Genomic DNA, 13,995 nt, shown 5'->3' with positions numbered 1-13,995 from the left:
TGGTGAGGTTATAAAATACACAATTCCTTAAAAATAGTTTTTTGTGTGTGATCATGTGAAATGTATCTTTCATGTTTAAATGTTTATTTTCATTTGTACTTTAGTGCTTTCAATTTTTAAAAATATTTTAAAGTGGATGTTAGGCAGTTTCTTATTTTTCTCCTTTTGCAGTGATCCTGCAGCATGTCCTGACCTGGAATCTGACATGTGTTCATGGGGATCATTTCTTTCTAGTGTTAGAGAAGAAATTGAGAAAGCAGAGGTAAGAGTCGTAAAATGTTTTTATAATTCTGTCAAAATCTGTATGATGGTTATAATTCTCAGGAGGCTGGAGTCATATTCAAACTTTCTTTTTTGAGCTGTTACAGGCAATATATTTTTTTAATTGAAATTTTAAGAAGACTTTTTTATAAAAGTAACGAGATTTTTTCTCAACTCTCTTAAACTCTGCCCTTGATTAAGATTTGATTAGAACAAACTAATCAAAAATTGATTCACAAATATAGAGGAAAATTTGGTGATGGACAGAGGGGCAGGAGATTGGGTGACTGGAAGAAAGGGGTGAAGGGTTAAAGAAGCACATATTAGTAGTTGATAGATAATCATAGGGCTGGGGAGCACAGCGTAGGGAATACAGTTAGCATTAATATATTAGCTAGGGTAGAGAGCCAGAGGAGAGAAAAAGCAATTATGTTGTTTTATAAACTATATAAATGTCTAACCAATGTACTATATACTTGAAACTAATAAAAAAGAAAAAAAAAATCCTAGCCCAAAAAAAAAAAAGACTAGAGCAGTTATATTCAATAAGGCCGTCAAGCATTCTCGTTAGTGAGCTCTTGTTTTGAACCTCTTTCCTCACAAGAAAAAGTTGTTTTAATGCTTCGCGTGTTAGTTATATTTCTTGGAAAGTTGTTGACCATTTTTAACGTATAGTAAGGAAAATAGTATTAATTGACAATTGTGGTGTTCCCTTGGAATTTGTTAGACAAAGCTAACACCTTTTCTTTTACCTACAGTCTCAGTTTGAAGAACAAATTAAGGAAATTAAAGCTGGTTCTCAGCTCAGTGAACTTTCTAAAGTACAAATTTCTGAGCTGTCGTTCCCTGCGTGTAGCACAGTAAGTCAGTTACGTCTTTTTTTTTTTTTTTTTTTTTAAGGAAAGAAAACAAAACCTGGTTTCTTAAGTGGCCGAAGTAGGTAGTAGTTGCTGTTTTCTGGGAGTGGGAATGGAAGGGATTAATAACAGCCTTATTATTTTCACTATTGGTGCTACTGGTTAACCTTTTAAGCTTGGTAATAAGCATTCTTATGTAAATGGAGGCATTCTTTCTATAGGTTTCTAAGGAGAGGGCTCAGATGAACACGCTGCTGGTACATCTCCTTTTCTGGATGTTGGTGGGGAGTTGGGTGTGTGTGTGTGTGTGTGTGTGTGTGTGTCTGGATGTTGGGGGGGGGTGGGGTGTGTGTGTGTGTGTGTGTGTGTGTGTGTTCGTTCCTGCATTTGAACAAATATCCAGGTGTAGCAGGTGCCTGTGATTCAGATACAGCCTTATTACTTGATGCTTAGGGTCATAAAATCACAATCTGGAAATTAAGATTTATTTTCTTATTAAATACAAAATAAAAACTGCTGTGTCTGAGACATACGAGGGCTTTGTTGGTCTGTCATATTGTTTGAGGTATATGCTGAATCTTCTGAATAAGTGTGCTTGCCAGACCTTGCCTTTTTATTTAAAATATGCAGCACAGTAAAGAAAGACATTAATTTTATTGTGTAGACTTTAAAATATGGCTAAACTCACTATCACTTTGTTTTGTTCTGGTATATATATTTCTTATTTGGACACAGCAGATGCTAAGTAAATACTAAATTGAAATTAATTGAGCCGAAAGAGATCGGACCATAAGAATGTAAAGAAGGATTCTATTCAGGAGTCGATTAGAGATAGAATCCGGGATGTGTTGGGCACAACACTGGAATGTTCTGGTTCTGAAACAGTCTCCTCTAAGGAAACTTTGCCCCAGCACTTGCTTTGCACCTTTCTGCTTCCACCAGACCCTTGCTGGGCTGTCCCCCAGCCCGGGAGACATCCTCACTCTGCATTCTGCCTTTCCCCGACGGCCGGCAGGGCTGCCCTCCTTCGCCGCTCACCCCATGACCTTCTGTCATGTGTGTTCAGTCTCCCCAGCCGAGATGACAGGCTTCCCGCCATCAGGACCTTGCACATTAGGCATTCAAGCATAGTGCTTTCATCTGTAAAAAAAAGGTTTTTAAAACATTAAAAAGTTTAGCCTCCTTGGACATTCTCTTGAATCCAAAGTGTTTTCTCTTGATCGAACTGAGAAATGGTTTTACTTAGAAGTAAGTTAAAGATTGCTTCTCATTTGCAGTTTTTCCAAGTTCTTAAAGCAGGGATGCGACGGAGAGGTGAAGTCTCAGTAGAACATTTTACTGTTAATTTTTTATTCTAGCTTATGTAATTGTATAAACACTCAAAAGCACTTTAATATCCAAAGTCCTGGGAACTCGCTGTGTGCCTGGGGTTTGATTAATAGATATTCCTAAAAATCATTTCCTTTGTGTCGTTTCTCCCCTATCGTTCACTGAGCACTTAGTGATGAGCAAGATGGATGTGGTCTGCACCCTCCGAGTGCATGTGGGTTTGGGAGAGAGACTTTGAACCCAGGTTACAAGCAGGGTCCTCCAGTGGTTTTCCTGGGCACATGGAATGCTAGAGCAGCATAGACGAGGAGCACTAACCTGAGCCCGAGGCCTCTGTGGGCAGCTCAGTGAGTCTGAGATCCAGGAGTTAACCAGGCCCAGGCGAGGGAGTCAGTGGGCGTGTGTTTGGGGGGGGTGGGGAGGGTGGCTGGTATGATGTCTGGAGGTCCGGAGTATCCCAGATGCAAGAAACCTTGTATTTGGAGGCTAGAAAAAGGGAGAACACAACCTTTTTGTGGATATGGAAGCTCCGTGGGATAGTGAGAAAGATTATAGTATCCAGGGGCCAGAACGAACTCAGCCTCATTCCGTAAGGTGTGGTCAGCTGATGGGACTTTTTCTCAGGTCACTAGTGATCTGGCATAGATTTCGAGTAAGGAGTGACATCAGCTATGCACACTGAGGATCAGCTGGCTCGCAGTGGGCGAAGTGGGAGTGAGGCCTGAGGGATCCCCAGCTGACCAGTTGTTAGCTCACTGCCACCAGCCATGGCCTGGGTCAGGGAGTGAAACTGGGGTGGAAGGAAGACAGATTGGAGAGGTATTCAGGAGTTTCTGTTGAACTGTGCTGCTTGTGAGATTGAGGCACAGAGCGAGTGTGTTGAGGAGTCGAGGACAAATCCAGGTTTCTGTCGGTGACACGGGCAGTGAGGACGCTCCGCTGAGGCTGGTCTTTTTTTTTTCCAATACACAACTTTTATTGCATCTTGAAAATATCAAGAATAAATGAGGAGTCAGCCGACATGTTGTCATTTCTGTAGCTGGAAAGCTTAGATCTTATCCATCAGCCTGCTGAACTTTCTCTATGTCCTTATTTTTAACTTTTGTGGCTTGTTGAATCAAAGCAGCTGAATTTGATACAAGTTCAATGTCGTTTCCTTCAAGAATTAACTCATCTTTCTGGGCTTAAGATTCTGAACAAGCAGCCTGACCTCATCCAAACCCTGCAGATTTATTTTTCACCCAAGGAATTTCCAATTTCCACAAGAGAACTATTCTCCTAAATAATGACATTGACAGAGAGAAGAGAGTGTACACAGACCTCACCTCGTAACAGAAGCCCGTGTGACGCCCTTGATCATACCGTGTTCCGTACGTGGCTGCAGACAGTGCAAGCAGCTGCTGGCTCCTCCCTATTTCCCCGCCACTTGTCATCCCAGAGCCTCTTTCTTTCCAAGGAGACTGAGTTCTACATGATGTGATTGGAGTCCCTCCGCAAGGTGCCTCTGCGGCCCTTCACAGTGACGGTGCGTCCCTTCAGAGTGATGTCTGCGTGCTCTGGATTGTCAGCAGTCTGATTGCTGGGAATGGTCGTCTTCATCCTCACAGTTGATGCAGCAAAGAGAGGCTGGGTTTGAAGACATGGAGCATGAGAGCCCTAGCGGTCACCCAAATGGATTTGCCCACGAGGAAGTTTGGGTTTACGGGGTTGGATCTCAGGAAGACACTCCAGACTGGACTTTCTCACAGAGGGCAAGCACAGTCACTGAGGCCTGAGAGGATGTGAAGCGCCCCCGGGAGAGGGCACCATTGAGGCAGAGGTCCAGGCCTCAGACAGCATCATTAGGAGCGTCGACACTTGCGGGGTGCACAGGCCTGCAGGGGCCTGAGAAGGGGCCCCAGAGAGCTAGGTGGGAGGGGCCCAGCAGTGTGGAGCCACAGAGAGCTCGTTTGTGAAGAACGTCTCCTCTGCGGGGATTAGTGGAGTGGAGACCATTGGTGGCCTTGGCAAGGGCAGTTTTGGGGGCATTGGAACAGCTGTTTGCTTCAGTTACAGAGTGTCGCTGGGAACGGAGAAGAGGTGTGACTAGGTGAGAGGTGAAGGTCGAGGGCCAAAGGGTAGGCGAAATGTTCTCAGGTTTTCAATTTTTACAGAGAAAATGATGAATTACAAAGTTATTGAAGAGTCAGAGTCCAACCCTTGTTCCAGCAGCTAACAGGTTATGTCACTATCAGTAATTTTTTTAAAAACAATTTATCGTGTTCACGTTTCCTGTGCACTTGAGCAGCGGGTTTTATTACAGTCCTTCGTGCTTACCAGCCTTTGTCCGTAGCTCTTTCTCTAAGTGCTGCTGTCGTGTGTTCCTCACAGATTCATCCTGAGTCCCTTCCTGAGCCTTCAGGCCATGATGATCAGGGCTCCTTGACTTCTGCAAGTCACGGGGCTGGAAACCAAACAAGAGTCCCCAAGGATTCGAGTCCGGTCTGTGCCAGTGATCGCCCAGTTGGGGCTCCCTCCCCTCCGCTGCCTGCATCACTCTCTGGTCAGCCGGAAGTCACCCGGCTGCCAGAGTGTAAGCGTGCTGACCAGGCCACGCAGTCACAACAAAGCCTCGTGGCAGATCAGAAACCGCCTGTTCCTCCAGGACGTGCTACGCGTTCCAGCCAGTCTCCCAAAAAGCCGTTCAATAGTATTATCGAGCACCTGTCGGTGATATTCCCCTGTTACAGCAGGTATGATTGGAATGTCTGACTATTAAATACTTTCATTGAACTGAAGTTTCCTGGTCAAATAAAATTATGGCCCATTAGAGACTGAAGTGGAAAGGATTACATAATTGTTTTATTCACAGACAAATGCTGCAGTTTCTTTTTGTAAGCACAGAGGTGAGCATTTTCAAATAGGATTTTTAATGTGCATGTCTAGATTGAAAACTTTGAACACTCATGAGAACTCAGGCAACTCGCTGTGGTTTTGATGAGATCAGTAACATGCTCCAGCACTGATTATGGAATCACTAAATGAACTGCAAAACACTAGTTTTGCATCATTTTGTAAAAACATAATGAATATAAAAGAAGGTGGTAGCAACTCACACCTAATTGGACAACAACATGTCTGGTGTTTAGAGGTGTGAGATTGAAAAGCCCGGCTCTGACGCAACAGTGAGTCAGCTATGTGGGCGTGTTAACGGGGATTCTTGTGAGGACAGAGAGCTGCTTTTCACTGAGTCAGCCAGCGTTCTCAGTCGGGCATGTCGGTAGGGTTTCTGCCTCCTCTTCTGGCCTCCCTCTCCAGGTTGGTGCAGGGGGCGGCGATGCTCCTGGTCTCAGATGAGGAGGACAGGCTGTCTCTGGAATACAGCTAGGAAGGGAGGAATCTGCATCCAAGAATGGCCCTCTGCACCTCAGGTGTCAGTCTTTGATACAATATTAAGTTTCTGGCTCTGCAATGATACTTTTGAAATAAAGTAGTCATTAAATTATCATTGGCCAGAATTATTGTCTCTCATCTGTGGGGACAGCCCTGCCCATTTGAAAGTACATCTTGTCTGTGTGAGGGCATCATTAGCTCCACCCAGTTTGAGAAGTATTACAGGTTCTCTCGATAGCAAAGACTGTGCCAGTTGTAAAAATACTCAAATAGGATTTTTTGTTGTAATTACTAAAAGCACCTCACTAATAACATTGTTTGCAATCCTGACTAAATTTGGCAGTTTGAATAACCGAATAGAAATGCATCTTCACAGGTTATGTTTTCGTTACAGTAAGTTTAATGCAGTGGTGACAGGGAGACCTGTAACATTTTTTGCTTAGTTGAGTCAATAAACACTGGACGTAATAAGACTTTTCAGTGTTAGAAACAGTTAAGGAATCATATATATTAGATCATTTGCCAAAATAGCAATGTACTTCTTACAGTTTAACTTCTAGGGCTAGGACCCTAAAGTAAACTGCTTGAAAAAATTGGATCCCAGTGGTTCTATGTCCATACTAAAGTGGAGATCAAAGAAGCCCAACTCAGAGAATTATGGACTGGAGAATGACTATATAATCGATAATATTGTAATGACTTTGCATGATGTCAGATGGGTACTGGATTTATCATGGCCAACACCCCATAAGTTATGTAAATGCCTGATCATTGTGTGTTACACCTGAAACTAATATAATATTGTATGTCGACTCTAATTGAAAAAACATAGACAAAGATTAAAAAAGAATTGTGGATTGAGCAAAATTGTTTTTCAAAGTGAATTAGATTCAAACTCGAACTAGATAGGGCAGTGGAAAGAAATCACAACGTGAAATTCTTTAAAAATTTGTTAACTTTAAATAATTGTGCCTATGTTACACATCATTAAAAACCCTTTACGCTTAAAAAATGCATCTTAATTTTCTGCAAGTTAAAACATTTGGAGTATTAGTGGTACAAGATCATGTTCCTGTCAATTTATGGTATAATTCCCACCCGCTGAAACATCCAGAATGTGATGTCTGTTGGTTAGATTTTCAAGGAAGGAAGTCAACAGAACTGGTTTCCTCTTAGATACTTTCTTGATTTCAAATCAGAACCAGTGGTGTCTGGTCGCTGAGTGCTGTTGCATAAACTGCTGTACAAGGTTGGGTGTCTGAGTAGGGACCACTGTCCCAAATGGATCTGGCACGTACACTGCCACTGTGAAATTCTATGAGGCTAAGTTTAGAAATAAAAATTGGAATTTTCATAACTACTTGGAAACTGATTCTGCCACTTTCATGTACAGTTGCTATTGTTTACAGATTTTGCATGTATTTGTTTCTTTTGGCTGCTGGGTTGCTGTTGGCACGTAATGCTTTTCAGCAGTAGAAAACTGACTTTCCGCTGCCGTTTATCCTCTTCCCCTTTCAGCACTGAGCTTGCTGGTTTTATTAAAAAAGTGCGAAACAAAAACAAGAACTCGCTGTCAGGACTGAGTATTGATGAAATCGTCCAGAGAGTGACAGAACACATTCTAGATGAACAGAAAAAGCAAAAGGTCAGTATTTCATCCAGATACAATGGAACGTTCCACTTTATTCTGATCTGTTTATAAAACATGAGAATTATTTAAAAAACAAAAACAAACAAAAAACAAAAACAAAAAAAAAACTTCCAGCCAAAATGTGGAGAGCAGTTTGCTAAGAGAGAGGGTGGTTGGGCTCATGGGAACCTGAGCGCTCCCCACCCCGCCACTTTATCTCCACAGCCAGGTCCGGGCCAGGACGCGCAGCTGTCTGGGCCCAGCTCCGCAGCTTCTGTGAGCAGGGCCTCCCCAGGTCGGGCCGCCGTGACTGGCAGACCATTGTCCAAAACCCAGGGGCAGAAGACAGAAGACATCGCCGTGAGTGTCCCGCGTGCAACTGTGCAGTCGGTTGTGTGCATTGGTTTTCTTTTTTCAAAGAAGAACAAGAAGGAAACAAAACCGTTAATCCAGGATTTAGTCCCATCTTTCTCATTTCTAGACCTAATTTATTTGACCTTAAAATTAGAAACCAAAAGAGATGTCCTCGAGGCTCCCATCAGAGTAGGCAGTGAACAGAGAGGTCATTGTCTCCGCGCTCATGGGTTCCTGGGCTCTGGGACGAAAAGCCCCACACGTGTGATGGGCGAGCTGGGCCTGCAGACGGGTACATTCATGTTTTGTATCAAGGGTGGTGTGTTGGGTAGTTGGGAAAAGTGACTTTGGGATAATTTTCTTCTGTGCGACTGCGGCCTTTAGAGTCACACAGGCTTGGTTCCCTCACGTAGTGACACTGAGCTCTGATCACGATGGCTGTTTGGGTTGTTGTCTGGATGAAGTGCGGATTGCCAGGGCCAAGTGCTCTGCTCAGCCAAGGTGGCCGCTTCCCTTCCTGTCCCCTCAAGTGCCTGGGGGACCCTGGAATGGGCTAAAGTTACCTTTAATTCGATGTACTGGTTTAAGTGGTTTATTGTCCTTATAGACGAAAAGCATATCACATTTACATAGAACTTTAAAGAAAAATACTGTTATATCTATGATTTAAATTGGTAAATCATTGTAATTGTCTTTATTTTCCAAATGCAGACACCGAGGCACACATGGCTCATGCAGCTTGCCAGCACACATGCATTTGCTTTGAGTGCAATATGTCATTCTGTAGTCCTCACTGTCCAGGCCGGCTGATGCTAGGGACCGTGCTATAGGGACAGACGTGTGGTTGTCACTTGTGTGGCCCAGGGCCATGGGCTCCAGAGTGAGTGCTGACGTAGAGGACATGTTCCCCTTTGTGCAGCTGTGGTGTGAGCGTGTAGGTTAAATGGAAACGAGAAGGGTCGCAGGCCCCATGGCATCCTCCGCGGTGCCACGTTGCGGGTGGAGTCGCAGCGCAGGGCGGAGAGGACGAGTTTGCCCACGTGCGCTCACTGACTTGTTGCGAACTTGTCTTTATCCCTCTCCTACATTTTCACTTTCCACACCACGTGCACTCGCGCCCCAGAGGGTCTCATCCCCACCCTCGCCCCGTGAGAAAGCACATGTGCACTGGTTTATGGGCCACCCCCACCCCGAGGCAGACAGCAGTCACCTGGGGAGGGAGAGCTCTTGCTGCTGCACGGTTGATGCTGATGTAATGAAGGTGTAAAAGCTGGCTGGCTTAACAGAAAAACGTGTATTCAGACTGGGACTCAATTTGATAATCATAAATAGTTTTTTGGAAGAGTAGTGTTCATAGTAGCAAATACAAAGAGTGTTCGAACCAGCCTTTTCTATGTGCGTATATGTCAGTTTAGCCAAACTGCATATATTTTTTGTGTCCTTTTGTTTTTCTTTTCACTTAGCAGTCTGAGGTGCCACGTTTCCATGTTGAGAAACGGTCGAGTTAATCTGGATTTTTCAAGCCAAACCTGCTTCTGAGCTTTGCAGAAGCCCCGCCTGCCCTTCCTCCTGCCACGTCTGTCCCTGTGGCCGAGAGAGACAGCAAACTCCTTCAGCCCCCAGGTCTTCAGACCTCAGGCACCGCCCAGCCTCGATCCCACGGCCAGGGCTGCAGCCAGGCGCTCTAGGGACAGTACGGGCATCAGTGTGGGGCCGTGCTCCTTGCTGGCTGCTAAGGACACAGATAAGCAAGGCTCACTCTTGCCTTCAGGGTGCTCTGAGTCGGGAGGAGGGTACCAGTCAGTAAAGGTCGCCGGGCGGGGTCAGTGCCATGAGCTGCAGGGAGAGCTTTGTGCCAGGTATCCCGCATTGGCACACGACTCTGCTGTCACAGAAAGCGCTGTCTGTGCTCACCAGACTGTGAGCCGCTGGGGCCAGCACCCTTCCACTCATCTCGGTGCCCAGCACCTGCACAGTTCCTGCCCTGGATGTTTGCTGAGCGAGCCATCAGTGTGTTTTGTTTTGATTTGCACAAGTAATCCACGTTCATAGAAACTTCAGGAAACAGCAGAGACAGAAAATTAAATCTTTCTTTACCAAAAGCAACCACAGTGAACATTTTATATCTTTCTAGACTCTTGGAGGCATCTATATATGTTCTCTTTATTTTTTAAAAATTGAATTATATGATTACATGATACATGCTGTTTTGTAACCTGCTTTTATTCAGAGGGCTGTTGTGTTAGGGATTTATAAACTCCATGAGGATTTTCATCAGCCACACAGTGGTCCACGGTATAGCTGGTCATCATTTATACTATCCCCAGCTGTTTGTTAGATAATTAGACGCATGAGTGTCAGACTCAGCTAATGCCACACTTTATGGAATGGTATAGACATTTGTAGTGTTGTACGAGGGAAGCTGTTAACTGTGTAAAACACTTTTTTCCTTTGAGAAAATTAGAATTTTTAAAAAGTATACCTTTCTTTTTGTATATTGATATTTATTCCTAAGAAATAACTATTAAAAAATACATTGTTCCATCCGTCTGCTTAGCTATAATTGGGAATAATTTGCCACCTTAATGGCAAAAGTGTTCGAAGGCCACTTGCAGGAAGAGTTTATGCTGTAAAAGAGAATTTAGTGAGTTATTCAGACACATTTGTTTCCACAGGCGTTGGGTGCAGATTCCTGTGAACTATGCCACGAGCTATTCAAATCCAGAAATGTGCGTGAGCTGAAATGCGGGCACAAGTATCACAGAGGGGTACGAGCTCTCTTTGGCCATCCTCATATTATGCATTTCGACTATGAAGTATTTTGAAAACAAAAAGAGATTCGTTCATTTGTTTCCCTTGGCATCAATACTTCTTGTGTTTTCAGAGCGTTTTCTCTGTAAACCTCCTCATGTCCGTGTTCAGTGTGTCCCTTTCCCAGGATGGGCGCTGTGGGGACGGGCGGGGATCCTGGGCCCCGGGCCGGCAGCTCTGCAGACTGTCCTTTCCACGCAGGCGGCCCCATCAGCCACATTGGGGCTGGAATTCAGTATGAGTTCCTTGAAAGGTGATTTCTCACACACATGGCTAAGTAGGTACAATAGCTTATCAATTTACTGCGTTGTATGGGGTAAGTTTAACATTTTATAGGAGAAAAACTAAACCTAACTGGGTCTGTTGTGCCTGACACTGGGAGGTTCTTACTTGTAGCCTTCCAGGATTTGTGGTTAACTGTTGTGGCATTTTGGGTGCTGTGAGCATTTTTCCTGCACCCTGATTCCGGATTAGACTAGATCAGGTCTGTGCCATGTCAATTTATTAATCCCTGAGAAGAGGGATAAACACATTCACTGGAAGGAGTCAAGACAGTTTGTCTCCTGTGTGGCCTGCCTCCATTGAGCATGGGGGTGTCATGCCCCGGCTCTAAGACTCCACACTCAACCCCAGGGCTGTGGCAGCAGCAGGCCAGCAACTTGGGACCACGATAGGCAGACAGGCCCCAGTCAGGGCTGCAGTGTACGGGCTGCCGGGGTGTGCGAGGACCAGGACCGGGCATGGGTGAAGAATTGGATGAGTGAGTCCGAGTGCCAAGACGAGCAGGAATCGAGGGGTCAGAGAAGGGGAGTGAGAGGCCATCCCACCGAGGGCAGGTCAGAGGCCCCACTGTTCATGGGTCAGGTTGTGAGGCTGGATTATTCGTGTCCTAGAGCTTGGTCCACACTCTTAGCATGAGCTGGCTGCAGTGTCCCTAAGTGCTGGGCAGCTCCAGACCCCCACCAGTCTCCAAGGTGAAGTCAGCTGTGTGTGCGGAGGAGCAAGCAGCACGGGAGAGCTAAGGCCCCACGCGCCCCGTTGCAGTGTCCCTAAGTGCTGGGCAGCTCCAGACCCCACCAGTCTCCAAGGTGAAGTCAGCCGTGTGTGCGGAGGAGCAAGAAGCATGGGAGAGCTGAGGCCCCACGCGCCCCGCAAGCCACTGACCGATTCATTTTCTCCTTTTCAGTGCTTTAAGCAGTGTCTGAAAGGACAGAGCGCCTGCCCGGCCTGCCTCGACCGTGACCTCCTGCCAGGAGACTAGCTTGCACCTTTGGGGAGAGGCCGCCTGCCCTTCTGGGCAGTCACGGCTCTTGAAGGGTAACGTACTGGTTTGCTGAATTGGGAGAGTAACAGTGTACGCCTGTGATGTGAAGGGCAGACATCTGAAGAGTCTTCACACCGAGTCACAGTGCTAATACATGGACATCTTTAATATCGTTGAGAGTAAGTCATTTCCCCACTCTGATTAAACACTTCGGTGAGAGTCAAGTGGCGGGGAATGAAATCCGTGCGGCCACATCCTATTGTTGGGCCGCGGAGGTGCTCGGAGACAGAGGCAGCTTTCGGGAAACACGGTGAGGGCCTCAGCGGAACTTGTGTCTTTGACCTACAGAGTGCCCAGGTTAAAATGTCTAAGAGTCACTGTTATGAGCCTCCATTTTTCTTCAGAGATTCCGCATTTAAAAATGGGCTTAAGCAAGCCACATTTTAATAATTTGTAGTTAATGTTAAAATTTTGGCTCATTTAGACCAAAAGATTCAAATCTGTTCTTCATGAAACATATGGTTGTGATTTTTCATTTTATCATTTTATTTCCCCAAAGTAGATGTGTAACGTGCTCAATTTTCATCATCCGAAAAAATGTGGTTTTTGAAAATCGATTACAAACCACTTCCTTGAATCAGCCAAAACTTTTTCACCCCTAAAATCGAGGCCCCATATTCATCACCACCAACCCACGTTTGGAAATTACTCTGTCTCCCTTACTGTTCTCCTTAGTGGCATTCGTCCTGCTTCATGAGTTAGACAAGTGTTTGGCTGTCTCTATTTAGCTCCCAATAGGCACTGTGGCAAAGTCACCATTCCCTTCCTTATCCCACCACCAAAAAGAGATGCTGTGTCATCAGACAATCCCGAGGTGTCCCTTTTACAATCGTTTCGTGTTTGACATTTCTGTGACGTAATGCATGCATTCTTGTACTGTGGCCTTGAGAACACGACTGTAACTCCATTAGAAATTTAAAAATTTAGGTATCTTCAGTGACCTATAGACAGTGGTAAAAATAAGAACACGAATTCTGGACAAATTCCATTTCTCTCAAACAGGAAAGATTACAAAATGTTTTTCAGTGTGTTCTTTGTCCCCCTGAGAGCTCACAGTCCCAAGTTCATGAGCAGATTTTGTCGCCTTCCTCCGCCTCAGTTCCCATGAGTTTCGATGTCTTAGTGACTTAGTCCATAGTTTACTCCATATTCTGAAGCAGATTCTCCATGCAGGTCCCTAAAACGTCAGTATGTTCATGATAACTGAGAACAGTAGATACGAAGATACGTAGGGACCAGTTTGCAGCAGCTGGAAAGTGAGAACGTGTTTTGCACATAACTTCAAACAAATATTTGTGAATATGTCCTGTGAGTGTCAAAATAAAGAGCGTTATAAAATGACATTGGCTTCCTGTCATGCTTATCCGTTCTTTATCAAATAATATCTAAAGAGGGTTGTACTGGAAAATTCAAGATACCTGTTATGCCAGTAGTTTTAAAAGCGACTTCACTTGGAAAGAGCCACGTGACGTCCAAGGATCTTAGGACATTTTAGAGCCTGGTTCAGAACATTCCTTTGAGCCTAAATAAAAGTCACTGAACTCAGGCTCATAAGATCAGCTATTTAGGTTTATGAATGGAAAGTTTACAGAGATGATAGAAAATTGACTGTTTTAGGCTAAAGGGACTTTTCATATGAACACGTGTAAGAATGTTGACGTTAAAGTGCATTCCTCAATATTGTTTTTGTTTGTTTTTGAGGCACCTGTTGGATCGAGGACTGCAGCTGAACAGTAGGGTTTTCCTCTCAGAAGGCCTGGGTGTGCTGAGCACTAAGGGATGATTAAAGAAAACCAGTGTTATCACTATATGTTTTTAATCTCATAGCATTTAATTCAAAATAATGTAAAATTTATAGCAGTGGCTGTTCCTAAGGGTACAGGTTATTGTCTCTGCTGAGCTGCTTTATCTGTGCTATAAGTTATGGATAATCCAATACGAGATTGGAACAGTGCCCCAGCAGTGCAAACTGTGACCACATTTTTAAGGTAATTTCAAAGGTGGGCAGAGCGATCAATACACCACAAAACTGAGGCATTGAAAAACTGTTGGCAGGT

At 44.7% G+C, this 13,995-nt stretch overlaps 1 protein-coding gene across 10 annotated transcripts in view; it reads left to right on the top strand.

The window, feature by feature from the left end:
• Positions 1–13,279, top strand: part of TTC3 (tetratricopeptide repeat domain 3) — a 102,250-nt gene extending 88,971 nt beyond the window's left edge. For 9 of the 10 annotated variants that reach the window (XM_015593098.2, XM_006916745.2, XM_015593093.2 and 6 more), the window contains 7 exons: positions 172–262; positions 1,020–1,121; positions 4,818–5,179; positions 7,338–7,464; positions 7,675–7,809; positions 10,479–10,571; positions 11,801–13,279. In XM_015593098.2, the coding sequence (XP_015448584.1) occupies positions 172–262; positions 1,020–1,121; positions 4,818–5,179; positions 7,338–7,464; positions 7,675–7,809; positions 10,479–10,571; positions 11,801–11,875 (985 nt within the window). In that variant the 3' untranslated portion in view covers positions 11,876–13,279. The remainder of the gene's footprint in view (positions 1–171; positions 263–1,019; positions 1,122–4,817; positions 5,180–7,337; positions 7,465–7,674; positions 7,810–10,478; positions 10,572–11,800) is intronic. The other variant, XM_015593095.2, reaches the window with a different exon arrangement.
• Positions 13,280–13,995: the final 716 nt, after the last annotated feature.

The sequence above is a fragment of the Pteropus alecto genome, unplaced genomic scaffold (genome assembly GCF_000325575.1).
Source record: "Pteropus alecto unplaced genomic scaffold, ASM32557v1 scaffold97, whole genome shotgun sequence".
NCBI lineage: Eukaryota > Metazoa > Chordata > Mammalia > Chiroptera > Pteropodidae > Pteropus > Pteropus alecto.
Note: the sequence above shows the minus strand (reverse complement) of the source record. Positions and strands in the feature narration are given on the sequence as shown.